The sequence below is a fragment of the Oncorhynchus nerka genome, linkage group LG13 (genome assembly GCF_034236695.1).
Source record: "Oncorhynchus nerka isolate Pitt River linkage group LG13, Oner_Uvic_2.0, whole genome shotgun sequence".
In the NCBI taxonomy this organism is placed as follows: Eukaryota; Metazoa; Chordata; class Actinopteri; order Salmoniformes; family Salmonidae; genus Oncorhynchus; species Oncorhynchus nerka.
Window position 1 is genome coordinate 36,594,533 of NC_088408.1, and position 21,451 is coordinate 36,615,983.

Consider the following 21,451-nt stretch of genomic DNA (forward strand, 5'->3'; position numbering starts at 1 on the left):
TGTATGTTTGATTTGTATTATTATTTTAACCTATTGACAAATTATAGATGAATCAATATCGTCGGCTACAACATTTTTATTTATTAAGGATCCCCATTAGCTCTTCCTGGGGTCCAAACAAATGAAGGCAAAATGATGAAACACATTACACCACTACATATCTACAATACAACATGTATAATACCACCATACATACGTGTGTGTGTGTGTAGAGTGTGCGTGTGAGTCTCCTCACAGTTCGCATTGTTCCAAAAGGTGTCGTTTTATCAGTTTTATTAATAAAATGCGTAGGACATAGAAACAGACAGAATTATTCTACTACAATCCCGATCAAACACGGTGGCTATCTGGTTGAAATAGTTTAAATCAGCTGCAGACACTCACAAGTTGACTTCCTCTTGACTGGCCAAGTGAGTCACCAGCAGCGTGATGTGAAGACTGCCCACAGGCACCAGAGCCCGTGTGAGTCTGGAGTCTCTCTGCATCACCAGGGCCTGCACCACCCCCACACCTTCACTGATCTGCACAAGTAGAACATGCCATTCACCCTCCTGCCATCCAGCATTTATATATAATAACCAGAGAACCTCCCACATACAAATCAATCAAATGTATTTATAAAGACATTCTTAAATCATCTGATGTCAAAAAGTACTGTACAGAAACGCAGCCAAAACCCCCAAACAGCAAGCAATGCAGGTGTAGAAGCACGGTGGCTAGGAAAAACTCCCTAGAAAGGCCAGAACCTAGGAAGAAACCTAGAAAGGAACCAGGCTACGAGGGGTGGCCAGTCCTCTTCTGGCTGTACCACCCCTTCCCCCTGGGCTTGAAAGCAAAGAAAGTACCAAAGTCTAAATAAATATACATAATTGGTTTGTATGTGTGGGGCTTTAGCTGAGATTGTTCTTTACTTCCAGGGCTCAATTCTTCCTTGCCTAGCACCATTCATTCTCACTGTCGATAATTCTAATGTTATAACTTCTAAATGGTTAAAAAGTGGGGTGGTTGCAATCTCAGAGCCAACATTTGTCTGTGCAGTAGTGCTGTCTGCCAGCAGTAATCCTGTCTGATTGATGGAGAGATTCAAGGGGTTATCATTGTTAAGTAACATAATAGATTCAAAGCATTGAATATTTAAATTCATGCTCTTCGAAATGTATTTCAGTCTGAGGTCCTGAGCACTCTGGAGCAGGTTTTCATCAAGGATCTCTGGTTCTTTGCTCCGTTCATCTTTCCCTCGATCCTGACTAGTCTCCCAGTCCCTACCGCTGAAAAACATCCCCACAGCATGATGCTGCCACCACCATGCTTCACTGTAGGGATGGTGCCAGGTTTCCTCCAAACATGACGCTTGGCATTCAGGCCAAAGTGTTCAATCTTGGTTTCATCAGACCAGAGAATCTTGTTTCGCGATATGGTGTGTAGAATGATGATTGATGAGGGGAAAAATGATTTAGTCCATTTTAGAATAAGGCTGTAACATAACAGAATTTGGAAAAAGTCAAGGGGTCTGAATACTCTGAGTGTACCGTAAACTTTTGAAACTGCACTATGAATTTAAATCCAATAGCCAGAAGCAGAAGCCAATGGGGCGCATTGAACTAGAGAAATTCAGGTTAAAGTAACTGGGATATCATTCCATATACTGAGGTCGAAGTAAATTGATTTGAGCGTTCTGTTAAAGTTTCTGGCAATGGTTTTATCCATGGAAGGAAATATATCTACTCCCAAATATTTAAAATGGGAAACAATTAGGATTCCATAAGTAGAGATGGCGTCCTCCATCGGGGGCTTGAGAGGCAATAGAGCTGATCGGTTAGATTAATTTTATAGCTTGAGATGAAGCTGAATGCATCTATGATCTTAAATGTATTTTGGAGCGACTGAGAAACAATGTCTAGAAATAGTAAAATATTGTCAACATATAACGAGATCTGTAGATAGAGAAATTGGTGTTATTTCCTTCGATTGATGAATTACCTGGTCAGAGGTTCCAGGGATATAAGAATAGCAAAGGCGAAATTGGATCGCCTTGTCTGCTGCTTCGAGTGATTCTGAATGGAGCAGAGCAGATATTGCCTGTTATAACTATGGCTAGGGGATTGGCATATAGTATTTCAATCATATTAATGAAATTGGAGCCAATTCCCATATGTTCCAAGACAGACCAGAGATATGACCATTCTAGTCTATCGAAAGCTTTTTCTGCGTCGAGAGATAATACAGCCCAAGGAGCTGTTGTTTCTGATGAAGCATCTAAGATATAATAATCGACAGAGGTTATACGAGGATGAACTCTTTTTAACAAATGCACAAAGTTGCGTAAGTCTCGAGATGGGACGACAACATTTAAAAAAACAGTATAACATTGTGTTAATCAAAGATATTATTATTTTTATTAAACCTTTATTTAACTAGGCAAGTCAGTTAAGAACAAATTCTTATTTACAATGACGGCCTACCCCAGCCAAACCCTATTGCCTTTGATCAACACAGATGTTAAACTGTTTTCTATGTAGCAGTTGTTTTGTGATCACATGCTGTATGTATTCTAAATATAGTGAGTTTATATGGACACACTATATAGAGAAATACCCCAAAATAAAATAAAAATGAATTTTTCTACAAAAATATATCACTAAATTGTACCTTGGGATTTGTGATGGGTATTGAAACAAAGTAGTTTGGGCGTTGTGTTTCCTTCTTCTTCTTCTTTGTATCTGCATCCTCTTCACTTTCTACCCGACCACTTGCACCTCTCTTTCGTTTATTTTTCAATTTGGCCTCTGGCTTGGTAACTGGGGGAAATATAACACAATGATATTAGTGTTGTACAAGAGACAAATGTGTGATTCCGCTATTCTGTAGTTGGATTTGACTGCCCTCCTGTAAAACCAACTGCCAGTCAAGTCAACAATGCATTATTCATCGCCAGTAGGCAGCTGGAGAAAATTTGAATGCAAGGGCAGCTGCGGTACAAGGAAGATCCTTGCATCAATTGGCAACTACAAATAACCAGTCATTATAGACTTACAGAGTCGGTGCCGCTAGTCAAATTTCTGCTCTCCTACTCGCCCAGCCAGTTAAAATGGAAAGAAACCATCAACTGGTCACACTATGGGAACTACTGAGCACATCCTCTCAATGAAGGTATGTTACAACTAACTGTGTTATATTAGCCTGGATATGTTGATTTGAGTTAGCCTGGAATCAACTGCAAAACAAATAATATGGCATAGACGGTTTTACTTACAGCCGAGGTCCTTCCATATTACTGTACTTGCAAATGGAAGTTCGGACATAAGATTGTCAGAACGTTCAGATGACTTAGACTTCTGTTTCCTTCCACGTGGCTTATTGGGTCTCTTCTTGATCCTCTTCACTATTTCATGTTCTGAGGAACAAGGGGGAGATGATGACAGCATGTGGAAGGCTAAGATGGATCCTTCAAATACCTCAGACATACTTTTCAAGAAAAAGGCTCACCAAGTATCTGGATGAATGTAATTAATGTTTGTAGCTAGTGAATATAAGCTATTCATTGGAAGTAGTTGAGCAACTGCAAAAACTGATCGTTGTACAATTCATGGTCTGACTAGACAGATGTGTGTGTGTGTGTGTGACTCCACCCCATCCACTGTTCTGCGTCGGGGCAATTCCACAGTAACAGAATTACACTGAGACACAGATATTTCACTTAAAAAATGTAAACCAAACAAAAACTATTGATTTCAAAGTTATAAAATATATAACTTTATGCACAAGGACAATTTTTAACAAGTTCCACAGAAACTTTTATAAAAACACATTTACAGGAATAACACTGCAGATACAAAGTTCTGGTTCCAGAATAATACTGAGGGAGATTTTACCATAATTCTGCTAGCAAAGAGTTTCCAGTAAAACATGTTTTATTTACTGTCTAATAGTGATTGTGCATAGAGTTCTGTGGTCATTGTGCATAGAGTTCAATGGTTTGTTAAACTTCAAAATCAATGGTTTTTGTTTGGAGTCTCTGTCATTTTGTTACCATGGAATTGCCTTTTTAATATATATTTTTTTATCCTTTATTTAACTAGGCAAGTCACTTAAGAACAAATTCTTATTTTCAATGACAGCCTAGGAACAGTGGGTTAACTGACTGTTTTGACAACAGCAAGCATGTAAACAGTATGCTAGAAGGTCAGACATCTTGTGAGAGTGACGACACTATAATTCTGATATTAGGCCATGACACTGGCCACCACTAAGACAGTACATAATAACAACAACAAACTGTACTTGGATGAAAACAAAGGGGCTTCTGTCTGTTTGCGCAGCATGTCATCCAATAAATTACTGTGGGATGCACTGTCAAGAAGAGTACTTTCTTACAATTCTCTAATCATCATTTATGAGTTTTCGATTTCAGTGATGATACATGTAATGAAAACAAGCACCACAGAGGGTAGGATAAATATTTCTCACCAGGGGCAATGAGCTCCTTCACATTGCAATGCAAGTGACTCTCCTCAGCAGCAACTGGATCCGTTGATGCACCATGTGCAGGTGACAGCAGGTGGTCGTTGCCATGTTCAATGCTGTTTGTCTCAAGCTCGACAGCATAATCAGTCCCGGTGACCGGCTGCATTTCAATGAAGTTTACCTGACCTTGAGGTAACACAGACACGTAGCAACTGTTTTGACGAGCTTTGATCAAATTCAGCGAGGCACCTTGTGCAGTTCGCACATTGATGTTTTCAGCTACAAGCACTCTTTGAAGCAGACAAATCCCTCTCAATGATTTAAAGAACTGAGGTCCTAGCATGAAAACCTAAACGAGATTCACCAGTTAGCTAGCTACATATTTATAGAATTTGTGCGCAAGACAGCTTACTCACATGTGATCAGGCCATGGGGATTCAGTCTTACGTGCTAGCTAACTTTAGCTAGCGCCTGCCACCTGTTGAAATAAGTCAAATTCAAGTTAACGTTAGCTCGCTAACTAGCTCTAACCTCGATAGCATGGCTACGACAGCAGACCGGCTGACTTAAACGAGCATGTGCCTGGACAAACGTGTCACTCACTCATTCGAAAATAGTCATGTGTTGCTTACGGCTAGCATAGCTAGCTAACATGGTTCGCTACACATGTAAACACAGGACTACGGATGCTCAAAAGGATCAAATGACATACGGTAATGACAAAAACTAAAGTTAACGTTGTCATATGACATTCTCGTGCTCAACGCTACAGTTTTGGAACATCATGGTAATGTTACCTTTTGTGTTTGTTTGTCTGTAAACGACTATTAAATCAGCTGTTTACTCTTCAGAATAAAAACATCAATACAGATGTAGTGATGTTGATTAGTAACACACTTTGTATTTGACACTGTTACTGAAACAATGTTTCACTTTCTGCTAACTGATACAGTAACGTTAGCAAGTGATAATAGGGTGAGGTCATATTACAATATTGTACAGGTAACGTATTTAGTTTCCTTCGACAGCTAAATTCAGAGCACTCATTTCTCTCACTAAATGCTGAGAGTTGACCGTCACTTGTCTGTGCCTGAGAACTGCTACTTTCTAAAAACAAATAGCCAGCAACAGGTGGTGATATAGTATCAGTTAATGCGCTATTGCCTCAGTTAGACTAGGCCACAGAGGACCCCAGGACATGGTTTGTAACGCACACATGCTGTGTAGGTGGCGTGGTGAACAAAATAGATCAGAGCTCTTATAACTATCGGAGTACTGTTTATCTCTTCTCTTCATGGATATAATAACTGTGGGGAAAAGACTCACCAAATCAATACACACCTTCTTGTATTTGTGTTAGTGACAGTTATCAGCTTTGTAATTTCAGCCATGTATTGCCTCTTGTAAAATAACACAGAAGTCACATACATTGAGGTGATCCTGAAGGACAGATCTCTCAACAAGCCAGTAGTTTGTCACCATATAACATTGAGTCCAATTCACCTGCTGAAGCTTATGCAGTATTGAAATGACATTAAAAACATGAATTTAATTTCTGTTCAAACTCCATGAGAAGAGAAGAAGTACACCACACTCCTTCCTTGTTCACCATCCTCTCCTCAGGTAACACCTGTATTGTTTGCGGAACAAACAGTGCCTTGAAAGTGTAAGGTTCACATATGTGCTTGTCTCTGCCTTTCACGCCTTTGTTTGTGTTGTAACTGTAAACCACTGGATTTGGTTTCAGGTTGTGGGGGAGATATCTGCCATCACAGAAAGGGAACAGGTGTAATAGCAGGACCAGTTTGGCGACTTGTTCTTGAACTAAACAGAAGCAGACAGGTGAATGCATGGAATGTCTCTCCCCACCTTACCCCTTGTGCCCATGTCACTTGTAGTACAGTCTCTGAGGTGAGTAAGAATCTGAAATGCCTATATTTGCTTAAAGTTCCTTCCTCCAAGATATGTGACATGGGGTGCAGTGTTACACAACAGCAACCATTCATAGAACCACCATTTACATGTAAATTGTAGCCATGTAAAATCAAGACTTATTTTTACACTGAAGTATTCTTGGAATGTACAACGTAATCTCAAAGATGTGTAATTGATTGCGGTATGTGCGGAATGTCAGCCATTAAAGGCATATGCATGCCGTCATGAAACAGAATAATGTGGAGGATTAAAATTAATGGATTTTTAGTCATTCCATCAGCTCCACTGTCATGCACCTGTACATGACAGTCATCCTGTGGCATGGAGGGTATTACATGAAAAGGTTATGAAGAGAGCAGTTGCTGTTGTCTCAATAATCAGTCAAACAATGACAGTGGAGCTGCTGCTTTAAAAAAGTAGAGGATTTTGAACCAGGCTGCCTGTGTTCAAGGCTCAGCCCCAAGGTAGCATCGAGAGGATTTACTTGCACACAGTGTGTGACAGTCACTGCTCCAAGTACTTCTTCTTTCTCCCTCTTAATCCACTGTTGACTTTAACACTAGTCATCCTCATTGGTCAGCAGTAAGGAGAACTAGCGGATACTATTTTCATCCCATTGGAATTTGCTTCATTGAAGGCAAACCTGGACCTAGCTCTTCTACCACAGGTGATGTTAACCTAGAGCAACCTCTTTGCCAACAAAAAGTGAGCAGCCAGGATATCTTTTAATGCAGTTTTTAATGCATTTAATATCTACAGCACAGGCCAGATGGTGAATTGTGAATTCTTCTAACTAATCCCTTTGGGTAAATCTGCATAGCCACCATGTTCCGGGATTTGACAAGAAACAACAACCCTGGGTGGTTAAGAGAGAACAGTTTGATTCCCTGGTAGTATCACTGCACATATCATGCTAATCAACTGGAACTAGGATTTATCTGTCGTTAATCTGTAACTGAGAATCAGTGGTTTAAACAGGAACAACACTATTGAGGTATAATTTCTCTTTTACTTCTGGTTTTAAATTCTACATGGGTGTGGTCTTGTTTCATACCTCTGACAGCATGTACAACTATTAAATTAATACAAGATGGGCATAATTTTCCCTTTGTCTTTGTTTTGCACCCGTATTTCTTGGGATGTATCGGTGGACCTGGCTGTCATCTGGGATCATGTTCATCTTCTGCTGGTGAGTTGGATGTTACTTTTACCTTGATGTGTGAAGAAAGACGGAATATGGATAGTTCAATGAATTCAAACTTTATCTGCCACATGCGCCGAATACAACAAGTGTAGACTTTACTGTGAAATGCTTACTTACAAGCCCTTAACCAACAGTGCACTTCAAGAAGAAAATATTTACCAAGTAGGCTAAAATAAAAAGTAATACACTGACTCGATACCGGGCACCGTTACCGAGTCAGTATGCAGAGGTACAGGCTAGTTGAGGTAATCTGTACATGTAGGTGGGGGCGAAGTGACTATGCATAGGTAACAAACAAACAGCGAGTAGCAGCAGTGTAGAAGGGGGGAGGTCAATGTATATTGTGCGGTGGTGATTTTTATGAGTCTAATGGCTTTGGGTTAGAAGCTGAGGAGCCTGTTGATCCTAGACTTGGCGCTCCGGTGCCGCTTGCCGTGCGGTAGCAGAGAAAGCAGTCTATAACTTGGGTGACTGGAGTCTCTGACAATTTTATGGGCTTCCCTCTGACACCGCTTATTATATAGGTCCTGGATGGCAGGAAGCTTGGCCCCAGTGATGTACTGGGCCGTTTGCACTACCCTCTGTAGCGCCTTACGGTCAGATGCCGAGCAGTTGCCATACCAGGCGGTGATGCAACCATGCTCTCGATGGTGTAGCTGTAGAACCTTTTGAGGATCTGGGGGCCCATGCCAAATCTTTTCAGTCTCCAGAGTGGGAAAAGGTTTTGTTGTGCACTCTTCACGACTGTCTCGGTATGTTTGGACCATGATAGTTAGTTGGAACATGGAACATGAAACTCTTGACCCGCTCCACTACAGCCCCGTCGATGTTAATGGGGGTATATTCGGCCTGCCTTTTCCTGGAGTCCACGATCAGCTCCTTTGTCTTGCTCACATTGAGGGAGAGGTTGTTGTCCTGGCACCACACTGCCAGTTCTCTGACATCCTCCCATAGGCCGTCTCATTGTTGTCGGTGATCAGGCCTACCACTGTTGTGTTGTCAGCAAACTTAATGTTGGTGTTGGAGTCGTGTTTGGCCACGCAGTCGTGGGTCAACATGCAATGTATCAAGAACTGCATATTTGGCTATTTTTCTTTGCATTTGTGCTTTATTAATCCTATTTGAAATTGACCTTTCAAAACCTTTTGACCAAAAGAATTTGCTCTTTAAAATGTGATTCCTCAGTCTTTTATGTGTTATTTGGTTGGCTGAAATGAAGATGTTGGTTTCATCATGGTTTGATGTTTCAGATGTTAGCTTTTTGACATGACCCTATCACAGGAGTGTTGTGAGGGACCCTTTAGACCTCTGTAACACAGTCCTATTATGAGTTACAACTAGAGGTCGACCGATTAATCAGCATGGCCGATTAATTAGGGCCGATTTTCAAGTTATTACAATCGGTAAATCTGCCTTTTTGGATGCTGATTACATTGAAATCCAGGAGGAGACTGCATGGCAGGCTGCCCACCTTTACGTGAGTGCAGCATCAAAAGGACCTTGTGGATGCAAGGAGCCAAGGTAAGCTGCTAGCTAGCATTAAACTTGTCTTATAAAAAACAATCAAACTACACATGGTTGATGATATTACTAGGTTAACTATCTTGCTCTGCATTGCATATAATCAATGCGGTGTCTGTTAATTTATCATTGCCTACTTCAACTTCGCCAAGCGGGTGATGATTTAACAAAAGCGCATTTGCGAAAAAAGCACAATCGTTGCACAAATGTACCAAACCATAAACATCAATGCCTTTCTTAAAATCAATACACAATTATATTTTTTTTAACCTGCATATGTAGTTAAAAGAAATTAATGTTAGAAGGCAATATTAACTAGGGAAATTGTGTCACTTCTCTTTTGCGTTCAGTGCAAGCAGGGTCATGGTATATGCAGCAGTTTGGGCAGCCTGGCTCGTTCCGAACTGTGTGAAGACCATTTCTTCCTAACAAAGACTAATTAATTTGCCAGAATTTTACATAATTATATAACGTTAAAGGTTGTGCAATGCAACGTCAATATTTAGACTTAGGGATGCCACCCGTTTGATAAAATACTGAACGGTTCCGTATTTCACTGAAAGAATAAACGCTTTGTTTTCGAAATGATAGTTTCTGGATTTCACCATATTAATGACCAAAGGCTTGTTTTATTATATTATAATTAAGTATATGATTTGATAGAGCAGTCTGACTGAGCGGTGGTAGGCAGCAGCAGGCTCGTAAGCATGCATTCAAACAGCACTTTACTGTGTTTGCCAGCAGCTCTTAGCAATGTTTGAAGCACAGTGCTGTTTGACTTCAAGCCTATCAACTCCCGAGATTAGGCTGGCAATACTAAAGTGCCTATAAGAACATCCATTAGTCAAAGGTATATGAAATACAAATGGTATAGAGAGAAATAGTCCTATAATTTCTATAATAACTACAACCTAAAACTTCTTGACTGGGAAAATTTAAGACTCATGTTAAAAGGAATCACCATCAATCAACCGATATGTTCTCATGTTCTGAGCAAAGAACTTAAACGTTAGCTTTTTTACATGGCACATATTGCACTTGAACTTTCTTCTCCAACACTGTGTTTTTGCATTATTTAAACCAAATTGAACATGTTTCATTATTTATTTGAGACTAAATTGATTTTATCATATTACATTAAAATAAGTGTTCATTGTTCATTCATTATTACAAATATATAAAAACTGTCCGATTTAATCGGTATTGGCTTTTTTGGGTCCTCCAATAATCGGTATTGGTGTTGAAAAATTCTTTATTAGCATTTTGCATCATCATGATGATGTGGCCAGTGACACTTTGCTTCTCGAATGTACAATATCTTCAAAAGTTGACTGCTGACATGCAAAATATTTTGGGACTGTATCAACTGTGGGCTAATGCATTTTTTGGCAGAGTGGTTTTCCTTTTAATGTTCCCTGTGCAGTAAATATAAGTAGTCTAGTATAGTCACTAGACTATATATATACACACCATATACATGCTCACACGCACTACATTGACACTCACACACATTCACATACTGACACCACACACACACTTTTACTCTCATATACTGCTGCTACTCTGTTCTTTATTTTACTCTTATTATTATCTATCCTGATGCCTAGTCTCTTTACCCTGCCTTCATGTAGATACTGTACAGTATCTACCTCATATCTCTCTCTGCACATTGATCTGGGACTGGTACTCCCTGTATATAGCTCCATTGTTGTGTATTTTATTCCTTGTGTTACCATTTTCTTTTTCTACTCTGGTCGTTGGGAAAAGCTTATAAACAAGCATTTCACTGTAAAGTCTACACCGGTTGTATTTGGCGCATGTGACCAATACAATTTGATTAGCTCACGTCTACATCAAGGTTATAAACAAAGACAAGGCCATCAGCCCATTGATTCATTACACTACAAACATTTACAAGGTAATCGATGCATTAATAAAGCACACTCAACCTCCTAAACATAAAATGGTATATTGATCCCCAGTGCCCACAACAGAATATCTGCTATGTAATGGATATTTGATGGCAAGTGAAATTGCTAATGGTTGTTGTGCGTGCTGCTGCACTACCCTGCAGCAAGGTGGTCCAGTCATTTATTTGTTTTGCCAAGTAAAGCTGTTGACATGTCATCTGATGCTGCGGTTGTTGAACACACGACACTGTTCTTTGATACAAATTCACTCCATTTAAAAAAAAATGTTTAGTCTGTCCAGGTCAAAATTATATGGTGTTGTCTCTGCTTCACATTAATTGCTAAAAGGAATTGAAAGGCAACATGTCAACCAAATATCATGGGATCATTACACTGAGTGTACCAAACATTAGGAACACCTTCCTTATATTGAGTAGTACTGCCTTTTGCCCTCAGAACAGCCTCAATTTGTCAGGGCATGGACTCTACAAGGTGTCAAGCGTTCCACAGGGACGGCGGTCGATATTGATGCCAATGCTTCCCATAGTTGTGTCAAGTTGGCTGGATGTTCTTTGGGTGGCGGAGCCTTCTTTCAGGAAACTGTTGAGTGCGAAAAACCCAGCAGCGTTTCCAAGTCTTGACACACTCAAACTGGTGCGCCTGGCACTTATTACCATACCCCGTTCAAATGGACTTCAATATTTTGTTTTGCCCATTCACCCTCTGAATGGAACACATACACAAACCATGTCTCAAGGCTTAAAAATCCTTCTTTAACCCATCTCCTCCCCCCACATCTACACTGTTTGGGATCATAGCTTTTACCTGGATTCACATGGTCAGTCTATGACTATGTAATGGGAAAGAGCAGGTGTTCATAATGTTTCTTGCAATCAGTAAAATGTAAAAACATTGTAATTACAATACATTTTCAGTAGTGGGAGCCACTTCCACGCCAAACTCTTAATACACGTACAAATTGTAGACCGCCAATAGAAAACGACTACATTTACAGACTGGTAGCGGAACCAATCACAATGCATTCTAGGATACTTGTAAAATGACTAAGCCAATGATATTTGAGGCACCTGGGTTTTTTTTTTTACGGTGCGGGGCTAGTGTGATCGACTGAGTTGCCTTTTCTCCCAGACAGATTTGAACTTTTGGTCTGGGAATTTCAATTTTAGAATTTAGGTTGACCAGAGCATATTTTTATGAGGCCACGTTCTGAAAGTGTTTCTTATCTCATCTGAACTGCATCAGGTAAGTTGATTAGCCATGGTGCAACCCAATTGGTAGTCAGTGATAAAAGTGAGGTAAACATAAGTACTTGTAAAACGTTCACATTTGTAAAAAAAAAAAAAAAAAAAAAGTTTTTCACGTAGTAGGCTAGCAAGCAGGCAGCTAAATTCAATTTCCTTGGTCAGTTTTGGAGCATCTCCATCTGTTCCTTGACCACGTTGTTTAAGAGGTAATGGGCATGGCATGTTTTGTGTTCAACACTTATCGTTACCTATGACTGGTTCTCAAGTGGGATCCAACCTTTTACTACATGACAGCTGGCTTGCCCGAAAAATCTGACTCTGTGAAACATGAATGCCTTATATAAGCAAGTTGTAGCTAGTTAATCCTCAATCATTTTATATAACCATGGTCTACATGGTTACCTTCTGTTGGAACCTCTTCTTATACCTCAGAGGTTCATAGGCTTCTTCTTATACCTCAGAGGAACTCCTTTGAGTTGGCTAGAAGCTCCTGCAAGTTTGTCTAGCTAACGATAGTTATCGACATTATGCATTTCAGGATGTGCCCAACTACTGTTTACTTGTTTTCTTGGGTAAATAATACTATAGCTCGCAGACAACACTACGGCACTGGTATACTACACTACTGCAGTAATACTGCACTGGTTACGTCTAGGATTTATGAGATGGCTAGTTACGCGATTGAGAATTGTTGCTAGTAACGTTACCTGCATTCGTAAAAAGTTGACATTGACATAGGCTTACCGTAATGAATAAACGTTAGTTACGTATCGGTTGGCTTTCTTTGCTGTAACTCAAATCCTTTGATAATGCTTTCAAATGGAATCACGCCTGCAGACTTTACACGTGCAGTTACCGCCAGTGTATGTTTTGATTTCACGCGCAAAACAGACCGCTAGCTGATACACGCTAATTTTAGCTAGCGACACGTTGCTTTTAAATGGACTTATCTGGCACAATCTTGCTAAAGTTGTGGGTGTAGGATGCATGGCCACTTAAATCAAGCACGTCATTACAATGAATGAATGTGATGGTTTTGTAACGTAAGATCATAAATCTGGAACGTGGTCTGAGCATGTCGTATTCTTTACGTAAATCCGAGACACTCCATTTAGTAAGAATACGTATGTTACGTTTCACATGGTATGTATTCATGTGTGGATGTCCGTCATACATTTTGCATGATATATTACGAATTTGCTAAGCGTATATATTACGTAATATTACGAATTACAATTGGTTATGGCTAACGTCAGCTTGCTCCAGGACAGCGTTCACCAAACACTGTCACCCCCCGTAAAAATACACATCTGATTCAAATTATCACAGTTTGACGATTATTTGAATCAGCTGTGTATTGCTAGGGCAAAAACCAAAACATGCACCAATTGGAGTGCCGAGGACAGAGTTTGGGAAACTATGGTTAAGGTTTTGATGTATGTTAGGGCAGGGTGTCAAACTAATTTCCATGGAGGGCTTAGTGTCCGCTTGTTTTTGTTTTTTCATTTCAATTAAGATCTAGACAACAAGGTGAGGGGAGTTCCTTAGTAATCAGGTACCTTAATTCATCAATCAAGTACAAGGGAGGAGCGAAAGAACCGCAGACACTCGGCCCTCTGCTGAATGAGTTTGACATGTGGGGATGGGTCAGCTAACATTCTAAGTAGCTAAAAAGTAGTGAGTAGTTGCTAAAATTGTCCGTGATGCGATTCGAACACGCAAACTTTGGGTTGCTTGGCATTTCCTATGTTACATCTAGTCTGAGACCAGTCTGCAAAGCTCAGTATTTCTCTCTCTGTGTAGCATCTGTGTGATACTTCCAACCAAATCCATGTAGACTAATGACAGATGGCTTGCCTTGAGCTCAAGGACACGCCTCACTTGTAGACACCCAAATGGTAGGACAGGCTGCATTGGAAGAAAGCCAAGTGTAATTAAAACCTCACCCAAACCGTAACTATAGACATTTAACAGCTTTTTCAGCAGGAGCGGAAGTGAACCCTGGAACCCCAAATAACTTCTGGTGTATTTGTAAACAACAGCTGTTCTGTTGCGGCTGTAAACCACTAGCTAACTTAGTCTAGCTAATGTGAAGTTGGCTAGCTGGTGTTATTTAATTCACTGGCTATACAGTATGTTAAGTTAGCTAGCTGCCTAACATTACGTTAGCAGCTCATTTGAGTTAGCTTGCATACAAACTTCTGTAGCATGCTACCTAGCCAATAATATATATTTTTAATCATAAAAAATATATATATTTACTGACTTGAATAGGTTCTCCCCCTGCCTCCATTTTCAGGGTCCTTAGAAAAACCCCCATGGAAAAAACAATTATATTTTTAAAAAACCCCCGCTGCTCCCGAGTGGCGCAGCGGTCTAAAGCACTGCATTTCAGTGCAAGAGGTGTCACTGCAGTCCCAGGTTCGAATCCAGGCTGCATTACATCTGGACATGATTGAGAGTCCCATAGAGCGGTGCACAATTGGCCCAGCATCGTAATGATATACAGTACTAGTCAAAAGTTAGGACACACATACTCATTCCAGGGTTTTTCTTTATTTTTACTCTTTTCTACATTAGAGAATAGTAGTGGAGACATCAATACTATGAAGTAACACATGGAATCATGTAGTAACCAGAAATGTAGTAACCAAAAATGTGTTAAATCAAAATATTCTCTCAACCAACTTCATGAGGTAGTCACCTGGAAAGCATTTCAATTAACAGGTGTGCCTTGTTAAAAGTTCATTTGTGGAATTTCTTTCCTTAATGCATTTGAGCCAATCAGTTGTGTTGTGACAAGGTAGGAGTGGTATACAGAAGATGGATAGATTTGGTAAAATACCAAGTCCATATAATGGCAAGAACAGCTCAAATAAGCAAAGAGAAACGACAGTCCGTTACTTTAAGACGTGAAGGTCAGTCCTTCCGGAACATTTCAAGAACTTTGAAAGTTTCTTCAAGTGCAGTCGCAAAATCCATCAAGCGCTATGATGAAAGGAAGGACCGCCACAGGAAAGGAAGACCCAGAGTTACCTCTGCTGCAGAGGACAAATTCATTAGAATAACTGCACCTCAGATTACAGACTAAATAAATGCTTCAGAGTTCAAGTAACAGACACATCTCAATGTTAACTGTTCAGAGGAGACCGTGTGAATCAGGCCTTAAAACCTGTTACAGCTAGGCGTGTCGCTCGACAACATCCGGTAAAATTGCAGAGGGCGAGATTCAAACTACAGTTTTGTAAATATTTAACTTTCATAAATATAAGTGTAATACATCAAAATAAAGCTTAACTTCTTGTTAATCCAGACGCTGTGTCAGATTTCAAAATGGCTTTACGGCGTAAGCTTACCATGCGATTATCTGAGGACAGTGCCCCGCATACAAATGCATGACAAATAATTTCTCAACCAGGCCGTTGCGACACAAAAGTCAGAAATAGCAATATGCCTTACCTTTAAAGATCTTCTGTTGGCACTCCAAAAGGTCCCAGTTACATTACAAATGGTCCTTTTGTTCGATAAAGTCATTTTATATCCATAAAAACTCAGTTTAGCTGGCGCGCTTCAGTCAATAATCCACCGGTTTCCCTCCATCAAAATGCATGCAAAATTAATCCAAAACGTTACTAATAAAATTATCCAAACAAGTCAAACAATGTTTAATCAAACCTTAAGTACCCTAATACGTAAATAAACTATAACATTTAAGACGGAGAATCAATATTGTCTTTACCGGAAAAAGAATGCGCTCTAGTCCATGTGCATGGAAACACTACAGCCAAAATGGGAGCCACTTAGAAAAACTACAATTTCTACTTCATTTTTGCAAAAACCAGCCTTAAACTCTCTCTAAAGACTGACGTCTAGTGGAAGCCCTAAGAACTGCAATCGGGGGAGGATTTCGCCTTATAATAAAAGTGACAGGGGGGGGGGGGGTTGTCCTCGGGGTTTCGCCTGTCATTTCAGTTTTGTTATACTCACAGACATTATTTTAACAGTTTAAGAAACCAATTATATGCATATCCTAGCTTCTGGGCCTGAGTAACAGGCAGTTTACTTTGGGAACTCTTTTCATCTCGACGTGAAAATACTTCCCCATAGCCCAAAGAGGTTTTAATAGTCAAATTGCTGCAAAGAAACCACTACTAAAGGACACCAATAAGAAGAGACTTGCTTGGGCCAAGAAACACGAGCAATGGACAGACATTAGACCGGTGGAAATCTGTCCTTTGGTCTGATGAGTCCAAATTGTAGATTTTTGGTTCCAACCGCGGTGTCTTTGTGAGACGCAGAGTGGGTGAACAGATGATCTCTGCATGTGTGGTTCCCACTGTGAAGCATGGAGGTGTGATGATGTGGGGGTTCTTTGCTGGTGACACTGTCTGATTTATTTAGAATTCAAGGCACACTTAACCAGCACGGCTACCACAGCATTCCCATCTGGTTTGCACTTAGTCCCGCTATTATTTGTTTTTCAACAGGGCCATGACCCAACTAGAGGTCGACCGATTAATCGGAATGGCCGATTTTAATTAGGGCCGATTTCAAGTTTGCATAACAATCGGAAATCGGTATTTTTGGGTGCTGATTTGCCGCTTTTTTATCTATTACATTTTTATATACCTTTATTTAACTAGGCAAGTCGGTTAAGAACACATTCTTATTTTCAATGACGGCCTAGGAACGGTGGGTTAACCTCCTCGTTCAGGGGCAGAACGACAGATTTTCACCATGTCAGCTCGGGGGATCCAACCTTGCAACCTTACAGTTAACCAGTCCAACGCAATAACGACCTGCCCCTCTCTCGTTGCACTCCACAAGGAGACTGCCTGTTACGCGAATGCAGTAAGCCAAGGTAAGTTGCGAGCTAGCATTAAACTTATCTTATAAAAAAACAATCAATCATAATCACTAGTTAACTACACATGGTTGATGATATTATCTAGCGTGTCCTGCGTTGCATATAATCTGACTGAGCATTTAAGCATACAAGTATCTAAGTATCTGACCGAGGTGGTAGGCAGAAGCAGGCACGTAAACATTAATTCAAACAGCACTTTCGGGCGTTTTGCCAGCAGCTCTTCGTTGTGCGTCAAGCATTGCACTGTTTATGACTTCAAGCCTATCAACTCCCGAGATATGCTGGTTTAACCGAAGTAAAATGGCTAGCTAGTTAGCGCGCGCTAATAGCGTTTCAAACGTCACTCGCTCTGAACCTTCTAGTAGTTGTTCCCCTTGCTCTGCATGGGTAACGCTGCTTCGATGGTGGCTGTTGTCGTTGTGTTGCTGGTTCGAGCCCAGGGAGGAGCGAGGGGAGGGACGGAAGCTATGCTGTTTCACTGGCAATACTAAAGTGCCTATAAGAACATCTAATAGTCAAAGGTTAATGAAATACAAATGGTAGAGGGAAATAGTCCTATAATTCCAACTTAAAACTTCTTACCTGGGAATATTTAAGACTCATGGTAAATGGAACCACCAGCTTTCATATGTTCTCATGTTCTGAGCAAAGAACTGAAACGTTAGCTTTCTTACATAGCACATATTGCACTTTTATTTTCTTCTCCAACACTTTGTTTTTGCATTATTTTAACCAAATTGAGCATGTTTCATTATTTACTTGAGGATAAATTGATTTTATTGATGTATTATATTAAGTTCAAATAAGTGTTCATTCAGTATTGTTGTAATTGTCATTATTACAAACAAAACAACAAAAAATTGTCCGATTTAATCGGTATCAACCTTTTTGGTCCTCCAATAATCTGTATCGGCGGTGAAAAACAAGGGCTATTTGTAAGGGCTATTTGACCAAGAAGGTGAGTGAGGGAGTGTTGCATCAGATGACCTGGCCTCTCAATCACCCGACCTCAACCCAATTGAGATGGTTTGGGATGAGTCGGACCACAGAGTAAAGGAAAAGCAGCCAACCAGTGCTCAGCATATGTGGGAACTCCTTCAAGACTGTTGGAAAAGCATTCCTCATGAAGCTGGTTGGGAGAATGCCAAGAGTGTGCAACGCTGTCATCAGGCAAAGGGTTGCTATTTTGAAGAATCTCAAATATAACATATATGTTGACTTGTTTTAAAACATTTTGGGTTACTACATGACTCCATATATTATTTCATAGTTTTGATGTCTTCAGTATTATTCTACATTATAGAAAATAGTAAAAATAAAGAAACCCATTGAATGAGTAGGTGTCCAAACTTTTGACTTGTACTGTACATCTGAGGTATTTATCGTCAACCATTCATTACTAAGTAATGCTTCATTACTCATCAATAGTTCTGCCTGCAAATCACTTGCAAGTTCACTTGTTGAGAGGATGAAAGTGAATACAGTGCCTCATTATGGCTTGTCAGATGTCCTAATGAGACATTTGGGGGGTTGATTATCTCCTAATTAGACAGTGGCTAGCATGACAGTACATGGAACAGTGAGTTATTGTGTGAAGCTGCATGATGGTGCCCTGTCACAGAGTTCAGTAGATTTGCTCGTTATTTGAGTTTTTGCAGCTTGGTAAATGACTGTCCAAAATGTTTTGCATTAGCCTATTGGTAGAAGGGTAATATATTTTACTAGAAGTTCAAGAGCTATGGTACTCTTATTGATGTTAAACCTTTCGATGGGAAATTATAGTGCAACCTATCCTGGGGTTTGTTTCTGATACTTTTGGGCCATGCCTGATAAAATGTAGGGGTAGGACTTTTCAAGCAGGCTATCTAGTGTTGTGCTTGTTGAGCACTGTAGTGCTATTATATACCCCCTGGCCTATTCTTATGCAGCCTTGAGATTCCTTTCTTGGACACGTCTCTGAGCACATGCAGCACTACGTTTGTGGTTCATGGAAAGTTGAACTGGAATCACGCTGTAACGGATTTTGCCTAGACTTTGGTTTAGGGTTAATCCATGGTTCATGTTCCATTAGCTTCAGTGGTTTAGGAGACTAAAGGCAAAAGATTGGGTTGAGAAACATCTCTGGTGTATGGGAGAGCGAGTGGGAAAAGCTGCAGCATAGGGTACTCATTAGCCTACTTCAGGCAACCGCTCATGTTATCTCTTTAGAGTAACAACAAGATAGTATGAGGTCAGGTGACACATGTCCCCTTTCCTTGGTTCAGTACCTAAGGATGCCTAAACACTTGTTTCCTCTTATCTAGTTTCCATGGGGGTTGGACTCAATCTAAGCTAAATGTAGCATTCAGCTTGGCTCTGTGTACTCAAAAGAACCCTGTTGAAAAGGTTTCAACTTGACTTTCTCAATATATATATATATATATATATATATATAAAAAAAAGTATATATATAAACTTCTGTAAATTGGCACCACTGACCGCTGTTAGAACAACTGATATGCCAATTCTTAATTGTTGCAAAAGAGGAAGAAATGCCAGCGCTCTGAAATGTCAACCTTGTTCTGTCGCTACAGGTAAGTATCTCAGATTGTGATTGGACAAAGGTGAGGTGGGGATTTATTCCTGTTTGAACATTGTTGCAACAGACCCCCCTCCATGACGCTCAGTCTCCAAATTCTGGGTGTGCACTGTGAGAGTGATTGCTTAACCATTCGGAAGGGTTATGGGAACATCCCGCTTTTAGAGTCCTGTGTTCCTGACATCCTGCCATGGCCACTGTTTTTCCACAGTGATTGTCACAATGGTTTAGGCTCCTATGGAATGGCTCAACAAATAAAAGTTACACGCCTCTGGAACAAAAACTCTGTTGCTTCAGTTTCATATCAAGAATTTTTCAAAGATTACCTTTAATTTTTCAAAGATTATCCAACACAAGGCTTTTGATTCAGTTGGCTTCAAAGCTCTACACAATTCTCCCAACCAAAATTGTTTGCACATTTTATTAATTTAGTCTTCTAAAATTAATTAAATACCTTTTTCCGCTCATTAATCTACACACAATACCCCATAATGACAAAGCAAAAACAGGTTTTTAAATATTTTTATCAACAACAAAAAATACTAATGAAATACCTTATTTACATAAGTATTTAGACCCTTTGCTATGAGACTCAAAATTGAGCTTAGGTGATTCCTGTTTCCATTGATCATCCTTGAGATGTTTCTACAACTTGGAGTCCACCTGTGGTAAATTAAATTGATTTGACATGATTTGGAAAAGCACACACCTGTCTTAAGGGCCCACAGTTGACAGTGTGTGTCAGAGCAAAAACCAAGCCATGAGGTCGAAGGAATTGTTCGTAGTGCTCCAAGACAGGATTGTGTCGAGACACAGATCAGGGGATAGGTACTCATGAAATGTCTGCAGCATTGAAGGCCTCCATCATTCTAATATGGAGGAAGTTTGGAACCACCAAGACTCTTCCTACAGCTGGCCGCCCGGGCAAACTGGGCTGTTGGTGGAGAAGGTCCCTGGTCAGAGAGATGACCAATAACTTGATGGTCACTCTGACAGAGCTCCAGAGTTCCTCTGTGGAGATGGGAGAATCTTCCAGAAGTACAACCGTCTCTGTAGCACTCCACCAATCAGGCCTTTATGGTAGAGTGGCCAGACAGAAGCCACTCCTCAGTTAAAGGTAATGACAGCCCACGTGGAGTTTGCCAACAGGCACCTAAAGACTCTGACCATAAGAAACAAGATTCTCTGGTCTGATGAAACCAAGATTGAACTCTTTGGCCTGAATGCCAAGCGTCACGTCTGGAGGAAACCTGGCACCATCCCTATGGTGAAGCATCGTGGTGGCAGCAGCATGCTGTGGGATATTTTCAGCGGCAGGGACTTAGGAGACTAGTCAGGATCGAGGGAAAGCTGCCAGAGCAAAGTACAGAAAGACCCTTGATGAAAACCCAGAGCGATCAGGACAACAGACTGGGGCGACAGTTCTCCTTCCAAACAGGACAACGACCCTAAGTATACAGCTAAGACAACACAGGAGTGGCTTCGGGACAAGTCTCTGAATGAGCGGCCCAGACTTGAACCCGATCATCTCTGGAGAGACCTGAAAATAGCTGTACAGGGACGTTCCCCATCCAACCTGACAGAGCTTGAGAGGATCTGCAGAGAAGAATGGGAGTACGAAGATGCAGCTTTCTTTTGATTGCCTACAGATTCTTACTCAGTTTGCTTGTTGGCTGACCTGCCTAAACTGTGTCCCTCCCCTCTCTC

The 21,451-nt window shown here is 40.5% G+C and overlaps 2 protein-coding genes and 1 long non-coding RNA gene across 14 annotated transcripts in view; 2 read left to right on the top strand and 1 right to left on the bottom strand.

Moving 5' to 3' along the window:
* Positions 1–5,155, bottom strand: part of LOC115139466 (A-kinase anchor protein 7-like) — a 45,670-nt gene extending 40,515 nt beyond the window's left edge. Inside the window, exons 1-6 of one of the 5 annotated variants that reach the window (XM_029676902.2) lie at positions 5,068–5,148; positions 4,881–4,942; positions 4,468–4,650; positions 3,254–3,394; positions 2,650–2,798; positions 385–521 (exon numbers count right to left, since the gene is read on the bottom strand). In XM_029676902.2, coding sequence (XP_029532762.1) covers positions 385–521; positions 2,650–2,798; positions 3,254–3,394; positions 4,468–4,630 — 590 coding nt within the window. In that variant the 5' untranslated portion in view covers positions 4,631–4,650; positions 4,881–4,942; positions 5,068–5,148. Of the gene's footprint in view, positions 1–384; positions 522–2,649; positions 2,799–3,253; positions 3,395–4,467 lie in introns of all 5 variants that reach the window. The other 4 variants (XM_029676901.2, XM_029676899.2, XM_029676898.2 and 1 more) reach the window with 4 other exon arrangements.
* Positions 5,156–5,166: 11 nt separating this feature from the next.
* On the top strand, positions 5,167–7,068 carry LOC115139467 (uncharacterized). Its single transcript, XR_003865112.1, has 3 exons — positions 5,167–5,251; positions 6,212–6,375; positions 6,983–7,068. It is a non-coding gene; the product is annotated as an uncharacterized LOC115139467 (long non-coding RNA).
* An 18-nt stretch (positions 7,069–7,086) lies between these two features.
* Positions 7,087–21,451, top strand: part of epb41l2 (erythrocyte membrane protein band 4.1 like 2) — a 98,489-nt gene continuing 84,124 nt past the window's right edge. For 3 of the 8 annotated variants that reach the window (XM_029676880.2, XM_065026391.1, XM_065026389.1), the window contains exon 1: positions 7,088–7,588. The gene's annotated coding sequence lies outside the window, so the exon portion shown is untranslated. Of the gene's footprint in view, positions 7,589–9,047; positions 9,125–12,165; positions 12,298–21,451 lie in introns of those variants that run through there. The other 5 variants (XM_065026390.1, XM_065026392.1, XM_065026388.1 and 2 more) reach the window with 4 other exon arrangements.